The following is a 25,541-nucleotide window of genomic DNA, read 5'->3' on the forward strand; positions in this document are numbered from 1 at the left end:
CCTTCTAGAAGCCTTTTAGTCCTTTATAATCTTGTGGAATTGTGTAGAGTGATCTAGAAGGGGCGTTATAGACAATTCTAGAGTAGTAATCTAGAAGGGACGTTATAAACAATTCTAAAGTAGAAATCTAGAAAGTTCTTTACCCTTAGATTGATGACAAGTGTCACAATCCTAACCATTCTTTGTACCAAGAGTTCCCTATAAATAGAGGGGCTCTCATTTGTGTAAATCACTAAGCAATAAGAGAAACAAGTTCTCGAGAGCATCTCTCTCTATCTTCTCTCTCTAGCTTTGTTCTCTATTGTCTTGAGTCCTTTAGAAGGCTTACTTAGGAGCTTTAGGGAGAGAAAGCCTCATAAGGCCGCACGGGTCGAGTGAAGAAATTCTAAGTCCGTGACAGTTGGTATCAGAGCTATCTAAGTTGGGATGGCAGATCCAAGCGAGATCACCATGGAGCACCAGGAGACACGAAAGAGCAAAAGGTCGAAGGACTCAAGCTCATCTATGGAGTCTCGTCTTGATGGCATTGAGAGGGTCATGGCCAAGATATTGGTCAAGATCGAAGAATGTGATCAGTCTCACAGGGAGGTGAGCACCCTTGACAACACTGTGACGAGGATGGAGGTGGCGGTAGCGGATGTCAGGGACCGACTTGACATCGTGGAGCAAGGTTTGGAGGAGCTAGGATTGGAGGGACAATCCGAATCGCTCAAGGAGTCCATTCTGAGCACCATCCACCCCACCATCGAGGCACAACGTGTTGAGAACGTTGCTTTCCAAGACCGGGTCTTGGGGAAGCTAACAAAACTCCAAGAGCAAATAGAGGAACACCGCGTCGGTCTGGAGGAGACCAAGGTGGATTGGGCTATGTGCAAGCGTGCAGTGGCCAATGGGGGCGCCGTCGGAGCTGGAATGATGGCGACACCAAGGGTGGATACCCCCAAACCAAAAGAGTTCGATGGCAAACGGGATGCCAAAGAACTAGACAACTATATGTGGCACATGGAACGCTACTTCGAAGCATTGAACATGCAAGACGAGCATGTCAAGGTACGTACTGCCTCTCTCTACCTTACTAATCTTGCTGGTACTTGGTGGCGTCGTAAGCATAGTGAGATAGAGAAGGGTACTTGCACTATTGATTCTTGGGAAGAGTTCAAGCGTGAACTCAAGAAGCAATTCTATCCTGAGAATGTAGCTATCTATGCGCAGAAGAGAATGAAGGAGTTGAAGCACACTTCTTCTATCCCCAACTATGTTGAGGAATTTTCTGTCCTCATGCTTCAAATTACAAATATGAGTGAAAAAGATCTCCTCTTCAACTTCACCGATGGTCTCAAGTCTTGGGTGGCTCAAGAACTCAAGCGTCGTGGAGTCAACGACATCTCCACCGCCCTGACCGTGGCAGAAACTTTAGAAGAATTTAAGTATCATAAGAGTGACAACTCTTCAAAACCCAAGTCTTCAAAGGATAATCACACTAAGGGTGGGGGAGCAAAGGGGTTCAAGCCTCCACAATATAAAGATCGAGGTGACAAGCCTTCAACATCAAAGGAGGGCAAGAAGGACTACTCTAAAGACAAGAAGCCAAAGGATGCTTGCTTCCTTTGTAACGGACCACATTGGGCTAGAGATTGTCCTGAGAGGAAGGCCCTCAACGCTATGTTGGAAGAGAAGGAAGTTCAAGAGAAGTCGCACCTGGGGTGTCTACAACTTCTCAACTCCCTCAAGGCAAGCACAAAGCCAACCACTAAGGATGGATCTTTGATGTTTGTAGAGGTACTCGTCAATGGGAAGAAGAGTCACGCCATGGTCGACTCAGGAGCTTCTCATAACTTCATTAAGAAGGAAGAGGCCGCACGGCTAGGGATTCCTCTTAAGAAGGGTCAAGGATGGCTGAAGACCGTGAATTCTGAGGCCAAACCCCTTGATGGCGTAGCTTACGGAGTGGAGCTACAACTTGGCACGTGGAGAGATACGGTGGATTTCTCTGTCGCTCCCATGGATGACTTCAACATCGTATTGGGGATGGAATTCTTGAGACAATTCAATGTAGTGTCTCTTCCCCACTACAACTCGGTGTGTATCTTGGAGGGCGGTCCATGCATGATACCCACCGTGTCCAAGCCAAACACCACCCAACTTCTATCTACCATGCAATTCAAGAAAGGATGGAAGAAGGGCGAGGTGTCTTACTTGGCTTCTATGGAGGAAGGTGAAGTGAAGATTTCCTCCCCTCCACCCAAGGAGATCCAAAAGGTCCTCAGGGACTATGAGGATGTCATGCCACCAGAGTTGCCCAAGCAACTACCACCTAGGAGAGAGGTGGACCATCAGATCGAGTTGGAACCCGGCGCCAAACCACCCGCCAAAGCACCTTATCGCATGTCACCTCCAGAACTTGAGGAACTAAGGAGGCAACTTAAGGAGCTACTTGATGCCGGATTCATCCAACCCTCCAAGGCACCATATGGGGCACCTGTGTTGTTTCAAAGGAAGCATGATGGGTCTTTGCGGCTATGCATTGACTATCGGGCTCTAAACAAGGTAACCATAAAAAACAAGTACCCTATTCCTTTAATTGCTGATTTGTTTGATCAATTGGGCCATGCAAAGTACTTCTCCAAACTTGATCTAAGATCGGGATATTATCAAGTGAGGATTGCGGAAGGGGATGAAGCAAAGACAACTTGTGTAACTCGCTATGGAGCATACGAGTTCCTAGTGATGTCATTTGGCCTCACAAATGCTCCAGCCACCTTCTGTACGCTCATGAACAAGATCTTCCATCCCTATCTTGATCAATTCGTGGTAGTCTATCTAGATGATATCGTCATCTATAGTTCTACTCTTGAGGAACATGTGGAGCATTTAAGGGTTGTTTTCCGTGTCTTAAAGGAAAACCAACTCTACGTCAAGAAGGAGAAGTGCTCATTTGCTCTAAACGAAGTCCATTTCCTTGGCCACAAAATCCAAGGTGGAAAACTCAGCATGGAAGAGGGAAAAATTGAGGCAATCAAGAAGTGGGAGCCTCCCACTAAGGTTACCGAGCTTCGATCTTTCCTTGGGCTTGTCAACTATTACAGGAGATTTATAAAAGGATACTCCACAAGAGCATCCCCCTCACCGACTTGCTCAAGAAAAACAGGACATGGGAGTGGTCATCAAGGTGTCAGGAAGCCTTTGACGATCTGAAGACAGCCATCACGGAGGAACTGGTCTTGGCCCTACCAGATTGTACCAAGCCTTTTGAGGTACAATCAGATGCATCAGATTTTGCCATAGGGGGAGTTCTTATGCAAGAAGGACATCCCATTGCATATGAGAGTCACAAACTCAACGAGACTGAAAGAAGATACATCGTACAAGAGAAGGAGATGACGGCTATCATTCACTGCCTCAGAGTTTGGCGACACTATTTGCTTGGCTCCCGTTTTGTGGTCAAGACAGAAAATATTGCCACTAGTTACTTCCAAAGTCAGAAGAAACTAAGCCCAAAGCAAGCTAGGTGGCAAGACTTCTTGGCAGAATTTGATTTTGTCTTGGAGTACAAACCCGGGAAGGCCAACCTCGTTGCTGATGCACTGAGTAGGAAGGGAGAATTTTCTGCTATCACTCAAGCTCAAGGAGAGCTACTTGATGTGATCCGTGAAGGCATGGAGCATGATCCCTTAGCCAAGAACTTGGTAAGTATGGCCAAGGAGAGGAAAACTAAAAGATTCTAGGTAGAGGACGGTCTTCTCTACACCATAAGGCGGCGAATCTATGTTCCAAAGTGGGGAAACCTACGGAGGAACCTTATCAAGGAATGCCATGATTCCTTGTGGGCTGGACATCCGGGCCAACGACGTACTCGAGCTTTGCTGGAAGTTTCCTACTATTGGCCTCAATTGAAAGATGAGGTGGAACTCTACGTGAAGACTTGTCTTGTGTGTCAACAAGACAAGGTGGAGAATCAAAGTCCTGCAAGATTGCTAGAACCACTACCCATTCCTTCTCACCCATGGGAAAGTGTGAGCATAGATTTTATAGTGGCTCTACCTAAATCCGAGGGGTGCGGTACCCTCATTGTAGTGGTAGATCGATTCTCCAAGTATGCCACCTTTATCGCGGCTCCTAAGGATTGCTCAGCTGAAGAAACTGCAAAGTTATTCTTCAAACAAGTGGTGAAGTATTGAGGCTTACCACGGAGCATCATTAGTGATCGGGATCCTCGCTTCATAGGAAAGTTCTGGTCAGGACTATTCAAGCTTATGGGGTCTGCCCTACATTTCTCTACCAGCTTTCACCCTCAGACAGATGGGCAAACTGAGAGGGTGAATGCCTTGTTGGAGTTGTACTTGAGGCACTTTGTAAGTGGCAACCAATCCGATTGGGCTAAGTTATTGGATGTCGCTCAATTCTCCTATAATTTACAAAGGAGCGAATCCACAAATAAAAGCTCATTTGAGATTGTAATGGGACAGCAACCACTTACTCCCCAGTCATTGGAGACAAGCTATGCGGGGAATTGTCCAACAACCTTTAAGGTTGCTAAGTCTTGGAACGAACAACTGGATGTGACCCGCTCCTACTTAGACAAAGCAACCAAGAAAATGAAGAAGTGGGCTGATCAGAAGAGAAGGCACGCGGAATATCGTATAGGCAACTTGGTGTTAGTAAAGATCTTGTCGAGCCAACACAAGTTCACAAGGAAGCTACACAAGGGGCTTGTACGACGTTGTGAGGGACCATTCCCAATCATCAAGAAAATAGGGAAGGTATCCTACAAGCTAGACTTACCCTCCAAGTTCAAACTTCATCCAGTCTTCCATGTCAGCTGTTTGAAGCCTTACCATGGTGATGAAGAGGAGCCAACACGAGGAGAGTCTAAGCGTGCACCATTGGGCATAACTACCACTTTCGACAAAGAAGTAGAAGAAATCTTGGCGGACCGTGTCATCAGGCGAAAGAGTCATAAGCCACGCTAAGAATACTTGATCAAGTGGAAGGAATTGCCCGAAAGTGAGACAACTTGGGAACCAAAGGAGTCATTGTGACAGTTTGAAAATCACATCCAAAGGTTCCATGAAGACACTGCGTCGAGGACGTCGCGAAGCTTGGTGGGGGAGAATGTCACCACCTAGATTTTTCTAGAGAATTTCCTAACCTTCTAGAAGCCTTATAGTCCTTTGTAATCTTGTGGAATTGTGTAGAGTGATCTAGAAGGGGCGTTATAGACAATTCTAGAGTAGTAATCTAGAAGGGGCGTTATAGACAATTCTAAAGTAAAAATCTAGAAAGTTCTTTACCCTTAGATTGATGACAAGTGTCATAATCCTAACCATTCTTTGTACCAAGAGTTCCCTATAAATAGAGAGGCTCTCATTTGTGTAAATCATCAAGTAATAAGAGAAACAAGTTCTCTAGAGCATCTCTCTCTATCTTCTCTCTCTAGCTTTGTTCTCTATTGTCTTGAGTCCTTTAGAAGACTTACTTAGGAGCTTTAGGGAGAGAAAGCCTCCTAAGACCGCACGGGTCGAGTGAAGAAATTCTAAGTCCGTGACACTATGCATCATACTTGATTTTATTTTATTTTTTATTTTTTTTGCTTTTTGCTAAACTAAAGAGATTATTATATTTATCATTCATACACTACACATTTTTTAAAGAAAAAATAAATAAAAGTAAAACATCAAGTGTAGTGTAAAGATGATGAGTATAATTTTTCTTTCTCAATATGCTAATGTTTTTATTATTGGAATTATAATTTTGGACATATACTTATATCTGTTATTGTTGGGTTTATAATATTGATTTTATTATATGTTTAAAAGCTTACAAATATTGATATTTTTTGTTATTAGGTAGTCTTATTATTTTTTCTAGATATTGTGACTACTTATAAATATAGATTTTAACTTTTATGTGAAGTTATCAGGTCACATGATGTATGCGGGACAATTCAATTTATTTATATAAAATAGGTTCAAATTGATCGTGACCCATTTATAATAAATATTAAACAGGTCAAAATTGATTTGATCATGTCATCCATTATTTAGGTAAGTCGTGTTAGGTTTTGAATAGCTTATCCACTTAGCTTAACAAATCATGTTCTAGTTGACTTATGTAGTCGAATGTTTATAACTTGATATAATATAAACAAAATATCTAAACACAAATTGCCACCTTTAAAGATCCCTCCCTCTTAGTAGAGTAGCCCTTGCTCACATGCAGAATTAGGGGTGAGCATTGACATGGCCGAAGTTGGATTCTCATAAATCCAACTCCAACTTCAATTTGTGTAGACTTTGATCAAATTCTAATTTGTCAAACCAGAGTCGAAAATTTAGCTTTTTTTTTATCTTCATATTTAGTCCTTTTTTTAAAAGGAATTTGTTGTGGGATTTTAAATTTTAGTGTTTTCCAAAAATGAAAAACTAAAACTAAATTACTCATTGTTGATTTACTTCTATACTAATATCTAATTTTTTTTTTATATTATACTCATACCATGGTGTCTAATAATATATTATTCTATAGTATTACATATTATTTATAGTGTCTAATTACATATTATTATACTATACTATTAGATGTTATTATATTATATTAGTATCTAACTTATTTATGCACTAGACTTATTTATAGTGTCTAATTACATGTTATTATATATTAGTAAATTAGTATTATGTTTTATTAACTTATTATACTAGACTTATTAGTTATTTCTATACTAGTATCTAATTTATTTCTATACAAGACTTATATTATAGTGCGTGATTACATGTTATTATATATTAGTATTACATATTATTATACTAATATCTAACTTATTTATAACGACTTCCTAGTGTCTAAGTATATATTATTATATTTTAGTAATTTTAGTAAATTAGTACTATGTGTTACTAACTTATTATACTAGGCTTATTTCAATATTAGTATCTAACTTATTTCTATACTTGATTATATGTGGTAGTATTATTATCATATTTACATATATATATATATACACTAAATTATTATTAGTTTATTTATATTAGTATATTAGTTTAAAATAATTAACTCATACTAGTATATTATTGAGAATCTAATTATATAAATTCTAGTTATATAGCTATATAAATATACTAAGTATGTATGATAAATATATAAATAAATACATATTTTTATAACATATGTAAAATATCATAGTCAGATTTGATGTCAAATTCGAAGGGCAAAGTCAGATTTGATGTCGAATTTGGAGGGCAACTCTAACTCCGACTCCAAATGAAAATTTAAAAAAAAAAAAAAAATCTAACTCCAATGCCATTGCCAGAATCAAACTAGAATCAAATTGAAAATTGAAAATTTGAATTTGTCTTAACCTTAAATCAAATATTCAAAGCCCACATGCCCACTAATAATCTCCAACGATGCAAATGCCACTAAATGAAAAGCACAATGTTAGGATGATTATTAAATGTACTCGCTAGTATGAATGAGCTTTTTATTTATTTTTATTTTTCTTTAATAATTTTTTAAACATCATTAACCATTAAGAAAAAATATAAATTCACTAATTATCACTTTCTTAACTATTAAGAAAAAAGTAAATAAAAATATATGAGTGCACATTTAATGATTGGATTTAGTGGTGATAGTATTATTTTACTAAACCAAACTATTACTATTAGGATGCCATCCATTTCTCCCAAATTCATCTGATCCTCGAAGTAAAACAAAAAAAAAAAAAAAAAACCAAATCCTCCGTTGTGCTTATTTCCTTATTTTTTCCGATATATTTATTTGTCTTAATATTTTCTCAATTTTTTTATCATCAGACAAGAATAAAGTCTTGTTTGGATAGTTTGATGAAATGAGATAATTTGTAAATAATTTATGAATAATAGTAAAATAGTTTTAATTAAGATATTCTATAAAGTTATAAAAAAGGAAAGAGAAAAAATTGAATAAAAATATTATAAATTAAAATATTATTAGAATATAATTTTTTTATATTATTTTTGTTTTAATATTTAAAAAAGTTGAATTGTTTTTTTATTTTGTTTGGAAGTTTGAGAAAATTGTAATTATTAGGTAATAATTAGATGAAAAAGGTAAAAATTTGAAATTAATTAATTAATTTTTTTTTTTTTTTTTTTTTTTTTTTTTTTTTTTTAATGTTTGTAGTGTTTGGATATTGAGATAAGATGTGAGACTCTTGCTAATCAAACAAGCCATAGAGTCGTTTGAATACTGAGATGAGATGAGAAATTTGTAGATAGTATTCAAATAGTTTTTGAATAATAGTGATTCGGTTTAAGATGTTTTATGAGATTTTAGAAAAGAAAATGTAAAAAAATTGAATAAAAATATTATAAAGTTAAAATATTGTTAAAATATTATTTTTATTTCATGATTTGAAAAAATTGAATTATTTTTTGTGTTTTGTTTAAAAGTTTTGAAAAATTATAATAAAGAGATAACGATTAAATGAAAAAAATAAAAAATAAAAAATAAAAAAATTTATAATTTTTATGATGTTTAAATGTTGAGATGAGAAGAAACATATTAAAATCTAAACGAGATTGTCAACTATGAAGGTAGAATAAAGGCGTAAAATAAAACATAATTGGATAATTTTAAAGTCTTTTAGACGATAAAAAATTTAAATAATAAGTATAAAGAAAATGGTTATAAGCTCCCGCCAAAACGTAAATTTCCTTTCCCTCCACATTCACTACCGGCTACAGCCGGTAATCCCGCGCTGCCCAATCGAAGTCGAGAGTCGAAACAAAGCTACCACATAGCCGTATATAAACATAACGCCGCCCAACTCTATATCTTCTCCTCCTCCTCGCCAACGTCATCGGCCTATTTCTCTGTTGCTGGTTCTCCATCGGAAGCTGTTGCAGTCTCTTCATCTCCTCGATGTGGGTAATCCAGTACAGTCTTAGAATTGACTCTAATCCGAAAGCAGCAGAGTCGTCCGGTTCCAATTCGAGACGATGAGCGCTGTCAACCTCACCAACGTCGCCGTTTTGGACAACCCCGCTGCGTTCCTTAATCCCTTCCAGTTCGAGATCTCCTACGAGTGCTTGGCCCCACTTAAAGACGGTATTCTTGACGGAACCTTCATTTCCGAGTCGTATGCTGTGATTCTTGTTCTTGAGCTTCGTCTAGGGTTTCTGAAATTAGGAACTTTATATCGCCTTTCTGGTGTTGAATCATAGAGATATAAACTTGTTTGGGTATTTGAAAAGAACATAAGTTCTAATTTGTTCTTTGTGTGTTGTGAGGTGTCAAGAGAGGAGAGAAATTGTAACTTGAGGCATCTACAAAGTTGATTTTTTTTTTTTTCATCTTTTGAGTTCCGTTTTTCCCCATTTCAATGTTGTAACTCAATATAACTTTGCAGATTTGGAATGGAAACTCATATACGTGGGGTCTGCCGAGGACGAGACTTATGACCAACTTCTCGAAAGCGTGCTTGTTGGGCCCGTCAACATTGGCAACTATCGATTTGTCCTTCAGGTTAGTTTTTATTGCTGCGTTTTGTCCAGAACTCCCATAAAAGTGCCAATTTGCCTGTATGAGAATAATACTCAACTGTTTCTTACTTATCAAAAAAATACTCAACTGTTTCTTTTTCGAGCCCTGGCTGGCAGGCAGACCCTCCAGACCCATCAAAAATCCGTGAAGAAGATATCATTGGGGTCACGGTACTGCTCTTGACATGTTCTTATCTAGGACAAGAATTCGTTCGAGTTGGATACTATGTGAACAATGATTATGATGATGAACAGCTACGGGAGGAACCTCCCCCTAAGGTGTTGATTGATAGGGTTCAAAGAAATATTTTGGCTGACAAACCCAGGGTCACAAAGTTCCCAATCAATTTCCATCCTGAGAACAACGAGCAAGTTGAAGAAGCCCCTTTGCCTGATGCTATTGAAACCAATGAGAATGGAGAGGAGCCACCCCCTTCACCGGATCAACCGCCCGGGGAACAGTAGTTGTACATCGAAGTAGCTGCTGACATTCGGGACATCCCCTCTTCCAATTTTGACGAACTGATCATTTTGGGTGAGCTTGATCTTCCAAATATTGAAGATCTCCATCCTTGATAATGTCGCAAACTGATGTGTTGTGAAGTGTCAGTTGGAATGTGTTGTACCATTTTTTGTATGCCAGTGTTGTTACAATCTATAAATCTTCCTCTCTCCACAGTTGGCACATTGATTTTCTTGCCGAGGGCTGTGCAGCTCTGGGATTAGTCTGGTTTAAGTTCTTGGATGTCAGGTGCCAATAAAACAAAAAACGTTGGCACAACGAGGATAAAATAGATCTTGGAATGATTTATTTCAACATACTCACACGGATTCCTTCTATAAGTTTGGGTATGTCCATGTTTCCTAGTCATTTAGCTGCACTATTTGGAAACCTTGTGTCAAACGCTGAAAGCCTTCTCTCTCGAGAACTAGATATGAACGATTTGCTTACCTTTTCTTGGCATTTGTTTCATACTGTAGGTTCCATTTGTGTTCCTGGTTTACTTTTAAAATCCAATATATGGTTCTGCATGTTTTCTTGGATTTGTGAAAACCCAATACGTGGTCATGCATAAGAAAATTTTTGCCAATTTTATGAATACCAAACACAGCTTTCATTGCCTGAAGAAAGAAATAAGAGGCATTATTTGAAAGAATCGTACAAGATCACTTCTTCATTTGTTATAGAGCTTTCCTCGCACAAAGGTTCATATATTAGCATACCATGCAGCTTTCCTTGTACGCCCCACGCCAAGATTGTAGTAACTCCTACAATTGCGCCCTCTGAAAAGGTCACTATAATTGTTATGCTCTTAGGCGCTTCCCATAGATATTCATAAGACATTTTTGAAATAGAAGTATCACTGCAAAGACAAGTCAGTCCGTAAAGCTGTTTTTTGTATGAAGCAAGTATTTATCTTTGAAGCTAACATGATGGAGATGGCAGTCTTGCACCAACATGCTGATTTATGACGAACTATAAAGAGTGGAGATGATGCATTTAAAAGGCAATGCTTTATCTGGGTGATCAAACTCTTAAGACAAAATTCAGACCAAAGCCGGCGCGCACAAAAGTTCCAAAACACCTGCATCTTGATCTAAAAGTGTTACGGGCATAGTTGCATCTATCAAATCACAAATTATCACAAGACAGATTAAAGTAAAAGGAAGTATTTGGATAACTTTCTTCGATTCATCTCAAGACCCATTCCTAATAAATGGACTTCGGAAGCGAGTAAAAAGCATTAGGCAGGCCTACTCAATTTTAATCCAGAATTAGGAGCCCATTGGGATTATGAAATCATGTCAAGACAGACGTGCAGACCCAATTCTATACTCTAGTATGCTTAATATTGGCATTGGCAGGTTGGTTGCATCGTAGGCAGGGCATGAATTATCAGATGTATTCTGTAAAGTAGTGACATCTATTCATTTATTTGTTATAATCAATCTCATCCGTTTATGTACAGAATATAGCACATGATCTTAATCGTTAGATTTTAAATTATGTATCTCCTGGTAAAATCACGTTGCTATAGCCTTTTATAGCTGTGAAAAGGGTACTAATTAATTCGCTTGATCCACAGGTAGGTACGCAAGGATCATGGCCAATTGTATCTGTATGTCCTCACGGAGAAAGCTAGCTGTAGGTTAACACTGCTATCCCATTAATTTTCTTTCTTTCTTTCTTTTTCTTTCCGACATTTATCAAATCCTTTTTTCCTCTCTTTTTTTTTTTTTATTGGAATCCCTAATAAAAATGTGATAATCAGCTCTGTTTTAGGGTTGACTATTATACATATAATGCGGTATTATGACAGGAGAGGACGTGTCTGTTAGAGATTGATGTGAGGAGTTGGTCTGAAAACTTCACATCCTCTTTCTTGAATAAGGAAGTAGAAATGTCAACCCCGCCGCCCGCCCCCCCCCCCCCACACCACCAAAAAAAAAATCAGTTTTTCAATGATGTTTAAGACAACGTGTGAGTACGTCACACGTCGTTGGAAATGGAGTGCCCAATCTTTTAGCCTTGACCATCTATCCACATCCAACCACCTCCGGACTACGAATCATCCTAGGAGATCTGATCCATTGATCAGCTAGGTCTATACACCATTTCAAAAGAAAGAAAAAAGAATTAAAAAAACCAAAACAGATCATGGACAGGCTGCCTGAGTTAAAAACACATAGGCAATGGAGATCATGCTGCCGATTCTTTAATTCCTACACTTTTTTCTTGTCCATCAAGTTTATGCGCCTTGATTATATTGTAGTACCGCAAACAAGGAGGGACCGATGTTGAGATGGATGCAATAACGTGCACGCCAAGGACATATATAGATTCTCTCTTTTATATATTGTTTTCACCTGTTAATTTCTCACATATCGTTTTCGATCATGTTAAAGATTTTGGACTTTTTGGGAGATGAAAGAGACTTTTTAAATTTTTCTTTGAAGTGAAGTAGCCTCCTCACATGTCGAATGGGCATTGCAACGCAAGCAAGTCTTGTCACGTACTCGGGGACTCGTTTAGGGACTCCACGACAATCTGCTATACAAAAGTTTTTGTTTGTGTTTATGAAAATATATGGACTAGGTCGCACATGGGAGATCAGGGGGATTTTTTGCTGCCGAACCGGGAAGAAAAGAGTAGGGACGGAGAGATCAATGGGTGTGCTTCCTCTCTGTGGAGGGGCGTGCATGTGTCCTGGCCCTTTCCATGGACCATAGGTCATGCACACCAAAGTTTTCACTATAAAAGTTTTAAGATTTTTCTATTGAATTAGCTCGAGTGAATCAATGGATTACATAACCAAAGAGAATTACAACAAATCTTAAAGACTTTGCTGATTTTGGAGTAGTCCTTTAACAAAATCTATCTCAGGCATATACAACTTTGGTTTAGCACGTGCAAATCGTTTAAGCTTTTGAAGAAATGTGGGATTCATTCAAAAAACTTATTTTTTAATGATAGGTCTCATTTTTTCGAAAGACTTATATGCAACTTGCCTACCTTGAACTTGTACCTAGTATTTATTTACTTATTTTTTAAATGTTCAACGAATTATAAGTCAGGTCATTTATTCTCAAAGTTGAGCGAGTAAGAAGCAAAGACTACGTACCCCCACTCCTACAGGAGACAAAGAGAAAGACTTGGAAAAGAGTCTATTTAAAGGAGTTTGATCATAAGATAAAAATCAGAAACTCCATTACCTCTAGGCTCTAACAGGTCGAGGTGCGTTAATGCTGATCAAGGGGTTGGACGTTCTCGTTAAAATAATAAGGCTAATGGTAGGTGGCATGCTGTTTGATTGAAACCCACATGATTTTTTCCCATTCCCAGCCACTTCCTATGATTAATTTTTTAAGATAGGTGATGTGTTGAAGCCCCATATCGCATGCAAGGACATTGATTCTCTTCTATGTACAGTTTTCACGTGTTCGTTTGTCCCATATCGTTTTCAATTATATAACGTTTTTGTACTTTTTATGGGAGATAAAAGAGACAAGGTACTTTTCTTTCAAGTGAACTTGGCTGATGGATCATATATAGCTCCTCATCGGTGGGGCTCCTTGCAATGCACGCAAGTCTTGTCACATATCGTTTTCAATCTTTTACCGAAGTTTCAGACCAAACAGAAAAAGAAAAAGATCTTGAAAAGGACAGGAAGCAATCAACACCTAGTCGGAGTGACTCATGTATACGGGGCCCCAGCGAGGGGATTCAGGGAAGACACACCATGCCATGCTCCCCGTGCAGATTGTGCAGCCAGTTGTCTGCAAATCTCATGCATTTATAACAGCTGTCTGTGAGAACAGAACCTTGACTGGCAATATTATACGATCGATCGACCTTCTTCTTGGATGATTTACTTTCGTTGCCATGGAGACTTGTTTGGTTGATCTACTTGGATCAAACCATCTGATATTTGAGTAAATTCCCATTATGGAACATTTATTTGTTTGTAAACGGAAGAAATTATGAGTTATTAAGTAATTGAAGATATGTGAAAACGATCAATATATTCCATGATCAATACATTATATCACCGTGTAGTCTGTACATTGATAAGCTTATGATTTTCCAAACTTCAGAAGTTCACCCCTTTCTTGCCCACATATATAATATATTGATCCTCGGCATACATATTACACACACACATATAGAATAACTCTATTATATATATATATATATATATACACACACAACACACACATACATACATATATGTATGGATCCCGTGAAGTACTTTAATAAAGTTCAGAAAAAACCTCTTCACAGGTGTCTTTCTGAGGTCCCAAAGTTGAGCGTGGGGCTCAGAGCACCGACTTCCATGGGAGACAAAGAGAAGGACACGATGGAAGAGAGTTTATTACAAAAAGGAAGAGAAGAGAAAAGATCAGAAGCTTCACCTCTAACATGGGGTGTGCTCAAAGAGGAGCTCAAAAGGTTGGGTTTCTTGGCAGGTCCTATGGTGGCGGTGACCCTATCACAGTACCTGTTGCAGGTGATTTCAATGATGATGGTGGGTCATCTGGGTGAACTTGCTCTCTCTAGCACCGCTATAGCCATCTCTCTTTCTGGGGTCACCGGCTTCAGTCTTCTTGTAAGCCTATCTCATCATCTATTCTTTTTTCTTAATTTGTTTTCTGTCTTGATTACGTACATATCTTAGATTGTTGTTCAATCTTCGTTTTGTTGAAAAATTTGTTATAGATTCTAATCTTACCTTTCCAAAAAGAAAAAAGAAAAAAAAAAATGAAGAACAAGGGGACAAGAAAAAACTTTTCTATTGCAGTTATGTTTGCCTTGGTTGCGTAGAAATTTGGTGCATTGGGAGTCACGGATAGATGCATGACTTTTCATAAGATGTATGTAGCCTACTTTTTACGATACACCCTAATTCTTCTCGGTTCAACAAGCTGCCTTTGAGCAGATAACGCTCAATTACTGTGGTAATTTAGCTGGATTTGCCACCTTACAAAATATTCGGACGGTCTTAAAAGCAAAAAGTTCACAAAACTAGAAAAAGATATTATAAGAGCCTGAAAAATGTTCCAGAAAACACATAAAAACTTAAACACGAAGGAAATGCTGTAGCCACTAAATAATTCTTATAAAGCTCTGAAAGAATTATATATTGCATGAGGAAATCATGTGCTCTTTATAGCAATCTCTCAGGAAAAATATGCTACAGGAAAACTCCGCACATTCTCTAAGAAACTAAATAACTTGTCCTTAAGTACTCCTTTCTTTTGTTCTTGAACAAATTGTTTGGTACACATGAGTATGACCCTTAAAGGAAGGATTCGGAGGCGATGAGGTAAGGTAATAAGCTTCAGTCCGCTTAAGATCAGTCATCAGTTAATACAACTGAGACATTGTTCAAAAGCACTGCTTTTTTCCTAATAATATTTCAGGTGTAACCACCTAGTTTATTAGGTTGATCATATACATGGAGGTATGGAACTAGCAATATGCTGATGCAGTTCCATAATATTACTTGGACTTGTGATATGGCTTAACTTTATGAATGCTAGTGTTTAAAAACATTTGCTTAGGATGGATGAAATTTAACAATGACAGTTACTTCGAATTGCTACCAATATATGTGGGTTTTATTAAATCAGAGCTGGTAGACAATACGAGCAAGTAAAATGTTCTAAAGAAGAATTCAAATTAAATTTTGGGACCTATTTATAATAATAGAGTTTGAAATTATCCATTTCATATAACCAAGTGGATTTGTATTTTGTGTGCCATGAACAGTTAGGAATGGCAAGTGCCCTGGAAACCTTATGTGGGCAAGCTTATGGAGCTAAGCAATATCGAAAACTCGGAGTTCAAACTTACAGTGCTATATTTTCTATGATATTAGTCTGTATTCCTGTGTCTTTGATATGGATCAACATTGGAAAGCTACTAATCTTGATAGGCCAAGACCCTCTAATTTCACATGAAGCTGGTAAATTTACAGTTTGGCTTGTTCCTGCACTCTTTGGATATGCGACACTTCAACCCCTCGTTAGATACTTTCAGACGCAGAGTCTAGTCATGCCAATGCTTATCTGCTCTTGTGTTACTCTTTCTTTCCACATACCCCTATGTTGGGCTTTAGTATTCAAGTCTGGGCTGGGAAACCTTGGAGCAGCCTCAGCTATTAGCATTTCGTATTGGTTAAATGTGATTTTGCTCGGATTATACATGAAGTACTCACCTGCCTGTGCCAAAACTCGCATTCCAATTTCTATGGAGCTGTTCCAAGGAATTGGGGAGTTCTTTCACTTTGCAATCCCTTCTGCAGTAATGATTTGGTAAATTTTTTATTTGTCTTCAGTTGAAAGAAGAGCTTGTATGTCCTGTTGTAATATACTATTCTTGTCTGATGTATATATTCATTTTGATAATTGCAGCCTTGAGTGGTGGTCTTTTGAGCTTCTTATATTACTTTCTGGACTTCTACCAAATCCACAGCTTGAAACTTCTGTGCTTTCAGTATGGTGAGTTTTCTTGCAGTATTTCAGATCAAAAGCACTTTTGATTTTCTGAGAATTTCTAATCTTTATGCGCAACTAATACCTATTCCTCATAAACCCTCACTTCAACGCTTGGAAATGATCCTTATTGTCAACTTCTCTGGATAGTCTCACAACCATCTCAACTCTGTATGCAATACCATATGGACTTGGTGCTGCGGCAAGGTTTGATCAATGACACATAAGCCATTTATTAATGCATTTTGTACGTGTCTATTGTTGTTTAAATTGCACAAATGATAATTTTTTCTTGTTTTTGGTTTAGTACTAGAGTTTCAAATGAATTAGGAGCAGGGAACCCACAAGCCGCTCGTGTTGCTCTCTTTGCTGTGTTGTTTCTTGCAATCATAGAGACAAGTATAGTAAGCACAACCATTCTTGCCAGCCGACATGTTTTTGGTTACACTTTCAGCAATGTGAAGGAAGTTGTAGACTATGTAACAACCATGGCTCCTTTAATTTCTCTGTCAATTATACTGGACAGCATACAAGGGGTACTCTCAGGTTGAAAATCTCTCTCTCTCTTTTTTTTTATTTGACTACCACTAAGAATGTATGTTTGACACTGTTGATCAAGAGTTGTTAACTCAGGTGTTGCTAGAGGATCTGGGTGGCAGCACATAGGGGCTTATGTCAACCTGGGGGCATTCTATCTTTGTGGAATTCCAGTTGCTGCAGTTCTTGGTTTCTGGGTACAGTTGAGAGGAAGGGGCCTTTGGATTGGAATACAGACCGGTTCTTTTGTTCAGACACTTCTGCTCTTTACAATAACAATTTGCACTAACTGGGAAAAACAGGTCTGTTCTCCACTTTTTATCTTGCTTTTTATCTTAGTCTAGTCCAAGATTGCTATTTGTTCTGCCCTGTTGCCAAGATATTTGGGGGAAAATAGTAGAAAGTTTGGGATTGTTTTGAAAACCTTTATAGTTTCTAAATGCTTATTAAATACAAAATTTTTACACTTTCTTCCATGTGTTGGTAGGATCTGTTCTTTATATTCTTGTCAATTAACTGAAGACATTTGAACTGTGAACCCCATTTTAATAATAGTCAATCACAACTTAAATCTCTATTTTTTGATATTGCAGGCTAGCAAGGCCAGGGAGAGGATATTTGCTGGTAGAGAGATCCAAGAGATAATGAGATAAATCATCAGAGAATTTTTGTGAGCTAAAGTTTCATACCCTTAAATGTTTCAAGGAGAAACATTATTAATACTAGTGAGCTTAGTATCTCTTTTTCATATGTTTCTTTCTGCTTTTATTTCGTATAATGAAGTACCACGTGAGTAATATATAGGAATTCAAATATGCCGAATCAATAATCTTATGATCTTCTACAATCTATACATCCTAGATCAATCTTCTTGTTTCTTCATCTGACTTATGTTCTTCATGGAACATTCAGACCGAATGACTCTATGAAATTAGGTCAATACTTCCATGTCATTACAACTAATGATTTAGCCTACTTGAACTTGGTTTAGATTATATTTCTCATAAAATTAATGAAGTTCAAATTACCGATCCTTCTTCCTCTGTAGAATTTGTGGGATGATGACATAGAGGAAGGATGATGAGTAATGATTGTAACCCATTGCTTATTTTAATAGAAATTATAATATATAGACAGCATAATGTAATTTAATGGTTTTAGATTAGTACAATTAATGACTTGTAAAAAAAAAAAAAAAAAAATGATTGGACGTCCCGATAGCAACCCGCCTGTCTTCTTGTCATCGAATGTGCTAAATAAGGAAGTTGGCAGGCTTATTTTGAATTATAAACATGTAATGAGACACGTTATGAGACAGAAGATGAGGCTGCCAATCAAGTCTATTTTAAAGGCTTGAGTTGTGGGGACTTGGAATCAATGGAATTCCTTTGGATGTACATGCAATCTGGCCATCGGCTCTCTTTAACATGCACGGACGCTAAAAAATACACGCGCTATAATTATATGTATATATACATTGACACACACACACACACATATATATATATATATAATTTTTTTAATAAGCTACGTGGCTTATTAAAAAAAATTTAAGAATACAAACATGAAATGGTGGAAGGAATTTAGGGTTTAAGTATTCCTTTTTTCTGTAATATTTTCAAACACTATTTTATTTTAAATTTTTTTAATAAATCACGCGACAACATAAATGATAAAATGAATAGTATAAATTATGGGATACAATAACATTATTCTATATTTACATCAATGTTCCTTAGTGACAATGTATGTGAAAGGTATAAAAGGAAAGGTTGAGATTGAGATGCTTAGGAATTCCATGTTATGATTGTTACAACCCATAAATAGTTGAAAAATAGAGCTGATAAATAGGTCTAGCCTAAGTTTTGGGTCTGATTGGGAACATAATTGTTCTTGGATATTCTCATACTAATTCTTTTCTATTTACAAATTATTTCATTACTGTTCACAAAAGTATTTATGAAATAGCTATTGATGAAGCAATCAAAATACCATGAACTATTTAAATAACAACCACTTAAAACGTACCGCATCATCAAATATGACTGATAATTTTATAGTTTTTTGTGGGACAGCGTGTGAACCTTAGGTAGATGTAGAAATAAGATATGGGGTTGTCATTTGGGGTGAGTGGTGGAACAGGTGGTTGTTCTAAGGATGGATAGCATTTTTTTTTTTTAGTCAAAAAATATTTCCTTTATTGAATTAAAAATTTTATGTACAATTACTTTTATGTATTATTTTGTGTACTTCATTGATATAATTAGTTGTGTATTAAAAAAATTAATAAAGCCAATTATATCAGTAGAGTACACAAAAAATATGTAAAAGTGACTACACGTAACATTAGCCTGATCTGCCCACACTTCTTCACCACTCTTAATGCCTTCACTACAAGCTGAGAATCCCCCTCCAGCACCACCTTTGATGGTCATAGCTCTAGACATAAAACTGCTGCTCTTCTTAAAGTCAGGGCTTCTGCTACAATTGACTTCGTTTGATAATCAACAGTTGAACACAAGCATGCCAACATATCACTATTTGAGTCACTGATGGGAACTCCAATACCCACTCTCTTGGCCTGAGAATCCACAACAGCATGATACCAATTTGCTTTTAGCCCCCCCTCAGCGGCTTTTCCCATTTCGCCTCTTCTCTGTTCATACCTCTATTGTTCAAGCCTTTTGTTGGTATTGTTGAGCTGCATTAAATCAATGGAAAGCATTTGATACAACACAAGAGTAATACTTTTGGCTATCATTTGAATATGCCTTTGATCCTCTTTTTTAATGCTTCGCATATAAAACATTCTTATGCATATATATATGGTATAATATCATGTTTGGCACTGTGGGGGTTGTTCCTCTGGAGTTTTCAACATAAACGCATTTATTTGTACATTCTCAAGTATATATATTATATTTACACAAATACAATAAAAGGAGAAAACGAATTAAGATTAATACTTAATATCCTTTGAAGCCTCCCCACTTACATAATCTTGATAAGATCAACATGATCATTAATTGGACCAACTGGTTGTAAAGTAGGAACTTTTTTTCCTTAAATTTTAAGTAGGAAGATCTTGTTATTAATAAGGGAGAATCTCGACTGACCTTTTTCTTGGCTAATTTACTTTTGTTTCTGTAGACTTGCTTGGTTTATCTCCTTAAATCAAACCATCCGTAATTTGAGCAAATTCCAATTACTGGTGATCACTTTTATTGTTTGTAAATGGAAGGATTTATAAGTTATTAAGCAATTGAATAAAATGTGAAATGATTAGTACATTCATTGTTCAAGTAGAGCAAGTACAAAAAAAAAAAAAAAAGTAGAGCAAGTAAAGAAGAGGAAACTATATTTCATTACCGTGTAGTCTGATAACTTGTCGATTTGCCAAACTTCGATGGGTGACCCTTTGCTGGCCTACTAATGAAGTAAAATCCTCAGCATATATATAGCCCATGAAATGCCATAATTAAGTCGAAAAAACCAAAAGAAGTTCCTTACAGCACTCTTCTCTTTCCTGAGATTCCAAAGTTGAGCGAGTGATCAGCGGCCAAGACCACAGACTTAATGGAAGCCGTAGAGAAGGACTTGGAAGAGAGGTTGCTACAAAAAGGAAGAGATCAAGATAAAAGATCAGAAACTCTACCTTCAACATGGGGTGCTCTTATTGAGGAGCTCAAGAGGTTGGGTTTCTTGGCAGGTCCTGTGGTGGCTGTGACTCTATCACAGTCCTTGTTGCAAGTCATTTCAGTGGTGATGGTGGGCCATCTGGGTGATGAACTTGCTCTCTATTGCACTGCTATTGCCATCTTTGTTTCTGGGGTCACCGACTTCAGTCTTCTTGTAAGCCTTTGATGCCATTTTCTATATATAATTTATTTTTGGTTTGTCTCTCATCATTTCTTAGATTGTATTTCAATCATCCTTTCCCCCCCTAAATTGTTTAAGATGCTTTCATCTTTCAAAAGAAGAAAGTAGACGTGAAAAGCGTACGTAAAGACTTTTCACTTCCAATCATTAAGAGTGACCAATAAATGCATGCCTTTTCAATAGTACTAGGGCGTTAGTATCATATGTAAGATGCAAATTGTAGCCTATTCTTACGATATAGTAATACTCCTAATTCTTCTCGGTTCACCAAGCTGTTTTTTTACCCCATTTGGTTTGCATATTTACAATATAAATATAATGTTTCTGAAACAAGGCTTAACTCAGAAACCTACTAGTCATTTTGGTTTGGTAATGCTACCGTACATGACTTTCAAAGTCATGATAATAGCACTGAAGAACATTCTCACAATTATCAGTAACTTTTCTGTAGACTTTCAGAAATCTGTTTCACGTAGCTTGACAATGTACAACGTTTTGCTAAGGTGGCATGCACGTTTCTCTCTACTTTATTATTGCAGAGAGAGATACGCCTGTAGAGATTAGAATCGACAACTTGACCCTTCCTTTTGTTATTTGTATATGGAGGAGGACATATAAATTGAGCAGCGAGCACCATGTCAAATTGTAGTGGTTCTAAAGAAGCATTCAAATTGAATTTTGGGACCTAGTTATGTGCGTGAAGTTTGAACTGATCTATTTTGAAAAACTGAGTGTATTTGTACTTCTCGGACAGTCAGGAATGGCAAGTGCACTTGAAACTTTATGTGGGCAAGCTTATGGAGCTGAACAATATCGAGAACTTGGAGTTCAAACTTACACTGCTATATTTTCTATGATTCTAGTCTGTCTTCCTCTGACTTTGTTATGGATCCAACTTGGAAAGTTACTAATCTTGATAGGCCAAGACCCTCAAATTTCACATGAAGCTGGAAAATTTACAATTTGGCTTGTTCCTGCACTTTTTGGATACGCGACGCTTCAACCACTCCTTAGATTCTTTTAAGCTCAGAGTCAGGCCATGCCAATACTTTTCTGCTCTGGTGCTACTCTTTTATTTCACATACCCCTATGCTGGGCTTTTGTGTTCAAGTCTGGACTGGGAAACCTTGAGCAGCCTTAGCTATTAGCATTTCATATTGGTTAAATGTGATTTTACTCGGATTATACATGAAGTACTCTCCTGCCTGCGCAAACACTCGCGTTCCAATTTCTATGGAGCTGTTCCAAGGAATTGAGGAGTTCTTTCACTTTGCTGTCCCTTCTGCATCAATGTTATGGTAAATTTATTCACTTGCTTCAGTTGAAAGAAGAGCTTATATATTCCGTGCAAAATACCATTATTCTTTAAAGTAATTCATCATTTTTGAAAATCGCAGCCTTGAGTGGTGGTCTTTTGGGCTTCTTATATTACTTTCTAGACTTCTACCAAATCCACAGCTTGAAACTTCTTTGGTTTCTGTTTGGTAAGTTTTCTAGTAGTATTTTAGATAAAGAGCACTTTGGATCTTCTAAGAATTTCTAATATTTACCAGTAATATCTGATCCTCTTAACAATCTGATGATTCTAATCCCACTCTCCAACACCGGGTATTGATCCTTATTGTCAACTTCTCTCGACATGCAGTCTCGCAACCATATCAACACTGTATGCGATACCATATGGACTTGGTGCTGCAGCAAGGTTTGATCAATCGCACATAAGACATTTATTTATGAATACTACTGGTGTCTACTGTAGAGACTGAAAGTGCACATCTCTAAGAATTTTTCTCTTGTTTTTGGTTTAGTACTAGAGTTTCAAATGAATTAGGAGCGGGGAACCCAGAAGCTTCTCCTGTTGCTCTCTTTGCTGCGTTGTTTCTTGCGGTCACAGAGACAAGTATAGTAAGCACAACTATTCTTGCCAGCCGCCGTTTTTTTGGTTACAGTTTTAGCAATAACAGGGAAATTGTAGACTACGTAACAGCCATGGCTCCCCTAATTTCTCTGTCAATTATTCCAGACAGCTTACGAGGGGTACTCTCAGGTTGAAAATCTCTCTCTTTTGTCATTAACTTTAAATAAGAGTTCAAGTTTTGCACTGTTCTATAAAGAGTTTGTTTGACTCAGGTATTGCTAGAGGATCTGGGGGGCAGCATATAGGGGCTTGTGTCAACCTGGGGGCATTCTATCTTTGTGGACTTCCAGTTTCTGCATTTCTGGGTTTCTGGGTACAGTTCAGAGGAAGGGGACTTTGGACTTTGGATTTTTATACAAACCGGTTCTTTTGTCCAGACAGTTCTACTCTCCATTATTACAAGTTGCACAAACTGGGAAAAACGGGTCTGTCCTCCACTTTTAACTTGTGATGCTTTTGATCCAAGTCTGATCCAAGAGTCCCTTTTGTTTTAATTTGTTGCCAAGATGCTTGGAAGGAAAGAGGAGAATTTGGATTGTTTTAAAAACCGTTGTAGTCTTCAATTCTTGTTAAAGCTCCATTGGATTCTTGATATTGCAGGCCAGCAAGGCAAGGGAGAGGATATTTGCTGGCGACTTCCAATAGATAATGACATAAATCAGCAGAAAATTTTGGTGGAGCTAAAGTTTCATAATCTTGAAGTTGTAAGGAGACATCATTTATTTTAGTGAGCTTACAATCTCTTTTTCATCTTTGTCTAATTGTCTTCTTTTTGTTTTTGTTTCTTCAGTTTTTGGGTGGAATACCCCAAATCAGTACAACCGAGCAACTTTGTAACCTACATGAACTTGGTTTAGATTCGAAAGGATATTAGGAGAGACTTGAGAGGAACAGCCTTCCTTCAACACAAGCTGGCAGAGAAGCCCGGGAGGAGGCAAAACTAATGGTTTTGGTGCCACACATGGAATGGTAAGGAATAATCTCATATGGGTTTTCTCAAGGATGCAGGTTCAAGTCGATAACTTCCTAATCTGGTTAGCCCCATCATGTTCCTCCTCATGTTTTGATGACCTAAACTGTCAAATAGTTCCAATTATGTATTTCTCACCCGCCTCGTGGCCCTCAACAAGCTTAGAGCTTTCTGATAAAGACGTCTTCGTTGGACTTTAAATAAAAATATAAGATAAGTTGTCTGGAGTTAAGACAGAAAATCAATCCAAACTAGGAAAAGGCCGTTCATAGGATTTCTCTCCATATTCAATTCTATTTGCCCTCCATCCATTGGAAGCACCAATCTATTTTTCTTTTCTTCATGATGTATATATTCACTCCACTTCCAAGGTTTTGCTGCTGGAGAAATAGTAAAGCAATCAATATAATAATCTCTGTAAGTTATAACTGCCCATAACCAATAAAACTTGATCTCCCAAGTCAGAAAGCCAGTTAAAAGTTGTGCACTTCTTTAAGATGATAACTTACTTATAGACTTCTAAACATAGAATAGTTGTGCACTTGATAAAGTTATGCAATTACACAACTTCTACAAGTGACTGATGTTCACTCTGAACTTGATCAATTAGTTTTCAACTTTTAAAGTAGGCTTGTGAGGAGATTTTTCCCAGGCCCAGCCTCTTGGGGGAGGGTGGACCCACTAGGAGAAGGGAGCAATAGGAGAGAGGTTGTGTCACTGATAGACAAGATATGAAGAGAATGAGAGGGGACAAAAAGGGACTAGGGGGTGGTGGTGTCAGGAGAGTGAGAGAGGCAAAATGGGTGATTTGATGTAGCCCCCTCCTTGCACCCTAGGGCGGGGGGTGGAATTTTCACACCTGCGCGGGGCAGATTCCTAATCTGGCCCGCCTCATGTTTACTCAAAATATGGACTACATTTCACTAGGTTTAAAAATTATTTCTATATCTAAAAGTGATCAAAAATATATTTTTAGATCCAAATTATAAATTTAAATTTGTAGATATGACTATAATTTAAAAATTATGTAGTTTTTAAATTTGCTAGTTCATACTTTGTGAACAAATCTAACAAATTATAATATACATATTTATATATACACAATTTGTAAAATATAAATATATATTTACGTTACTGTATATATATAAATATTTATTTATTTATTTATTTATATATATAATATATATGTATAAGGAGGGGTGGGGCGGGGGAAATTGGGGGTGGGGTTGCCCATCCCGCCATGCGAGGACTGGGTAGCGAGGTGTGAGGCCCCTCTGCCCACCCCTAATTTGATGTAGGGTGTTATGAGAGAAAAATGGGAGACGTGACTTAAAGTAAGGAGGAGAAGAGATAAAAAGGAGGGAGACCTACGAATTGGGGGATGTTTTGACAATTGGGACTTTTGGCTAGATTTTAGAGGGGTAATCTTCATCTTCTTCGACCTGATGAGAGAAAGACTCCAGTGTCGAGAGAAAAATGAGAGAAAATAACTCTATTGTACAGTGAGGATGAGAGGTTACAAGAGACTGTAGACAAGGTTATTATAGTAGAAACTCCTCTCCCCAAACCCCTCGTGGACATAGGCCTAGTGCCGAACCACGTAAAGTCTCTGTGTCATGTCTATTACTCATCTGTATTTAAATACTGTTCATCATCATGAATGTATGTGCCGACGCCATACAGACACTCTGAACCACTGCCGGAGGCTCATTACTAAAAA

General features: G+C 37.5%; 2 protein-coding genes and 1 pseudogene across 3 annotated transcripts; all 3 read left to right on the forward strand.

The window, feature by feature from the left end:
- The first annotated feature begins 8,787 nt into the window (after nt 1–8,787).
- On the forward strand, nt 8,788–10,485 carry LOC122312460 (histone chaperone ASF1B-like). Its single transcript, XM_043127070.1, has 3 exons — nt 8,788–9,087; nt 9,389–9,504; nt 9,639–10,485. Exons 1-3 carry the CDS (start codon nt 8,979–8,981, stop codon nt 9,984–9,986), a joined length of 573 nt encoding a protein of 190 aa, XP_042983004.1. The 5' UTR covers nt 8,788–8,978; the 3' UTR covers nt 9,987–10,485.
- Nucleotides 10,486–13,156: 2,671 nt separating this feature from the next.
- On the forward strand, nt 13,157–17,920 carry LOC122313763 (protein DETOXIFICATION 12-like). 2 transcript variants are annotated; one of them, XM_043128977.1, is made up of 8 exons: nt 13,157–13,313; nt 14,305–14,629; nt 15,793–16,337; nt 16,437–16,523; nt 16,668–16,724; nt 16,825–17,063; nt 17,151–17,356; nt 17,648–17,920. In XM_043128977.1, the coding sequence occupies exons 2-8, from the start codon at nt 14,357–14,359 to the stop codon at nt 17,705–17,707; spliced, it is 1,467 nt and encodes a 488-aa protein (XP_042984911.1). In that variant the 5' UTR covers nt 13,157–13,313; nt 14,305–14,356; the 3' UTR covers nt 17,708–17,920. The 2 variants fall into 2 exon arrangements, with proteins under 2 accessions (XP_042984911.1, XP_042984910.1); XM_043128976.1 differs by lacking the exon at nt 13,157–13,313 and adding an exon at nt 13,519–13,955.
- A 2,469-nt stretch (nt 17,921–20,389) lies between these two features.
- LOC122313765 lies at nt 20,390–24,734 on the forward strand (annotated as a pseudogene).
- Nucleotides 24,735–25,541: the final 807 nt, after the last annotated feature.

The sequence above is a fragment of the Carya illinoinensis genome, chromosome 6, assembly GCF_018687715.1.
Source record: "Carya illinoinensis cultivar Pawnee chromosome 6, C.illinoinensisPawnee_v1, whole genome shotgun sequence".
NCBI classification, from domain to species: Eukaryota; Viridiplantae; Streptophyta; class Magnoliopsida; order Fagales; family Juglandaceae; genus Carya; species Carya illinoinensis.

Bases quoted from the DNA above. Each gene is read 5' to 3' on its own strand.
- LOC122312460 (XM_043127070.1), top strand. From the start codon at position 8,979: ATGAGCGCTGTCAACCTCACCAACGTCGCCGTTTTGGACAACCCCGCT. The intron at 9,088-9,388 runs GTATTCTTGACG...ATAACTTTGCAG, and splicing joins CTTGGCCCCACTTAAAGACG to ATTTGGAATGGAAACTCATA. The intron at 9,505-9,638 runs GTTAGTTTTTAT...CCTGGCTGGCAG, and splicing joins ACTATCGATTTGTCCTTCAG to GCAGACCCTCCAGACCCATC.
- LOC122313763 (XM_043128976.1), top strand. From the start codon at position 13,906: ATGGAGACTTGTTTGGTTGATCTACTTGGATCAAACCATCTGATATTT. The intron at 13,956-14,304 runs GTAAATTCCCAT...ACCTCTTCACAG, and splicing joins TCAAACCATCTGATATTTGA to GTGTCTTTCTGAGGTCCCAA. The intron at 16,338-16,436 runs GTAAATTTTTTA...TGATAATTGCAG, and splicing joins CCTTCTGCAGTAATGATTTG to CCTTGAGTGGTGGTCTTTTG.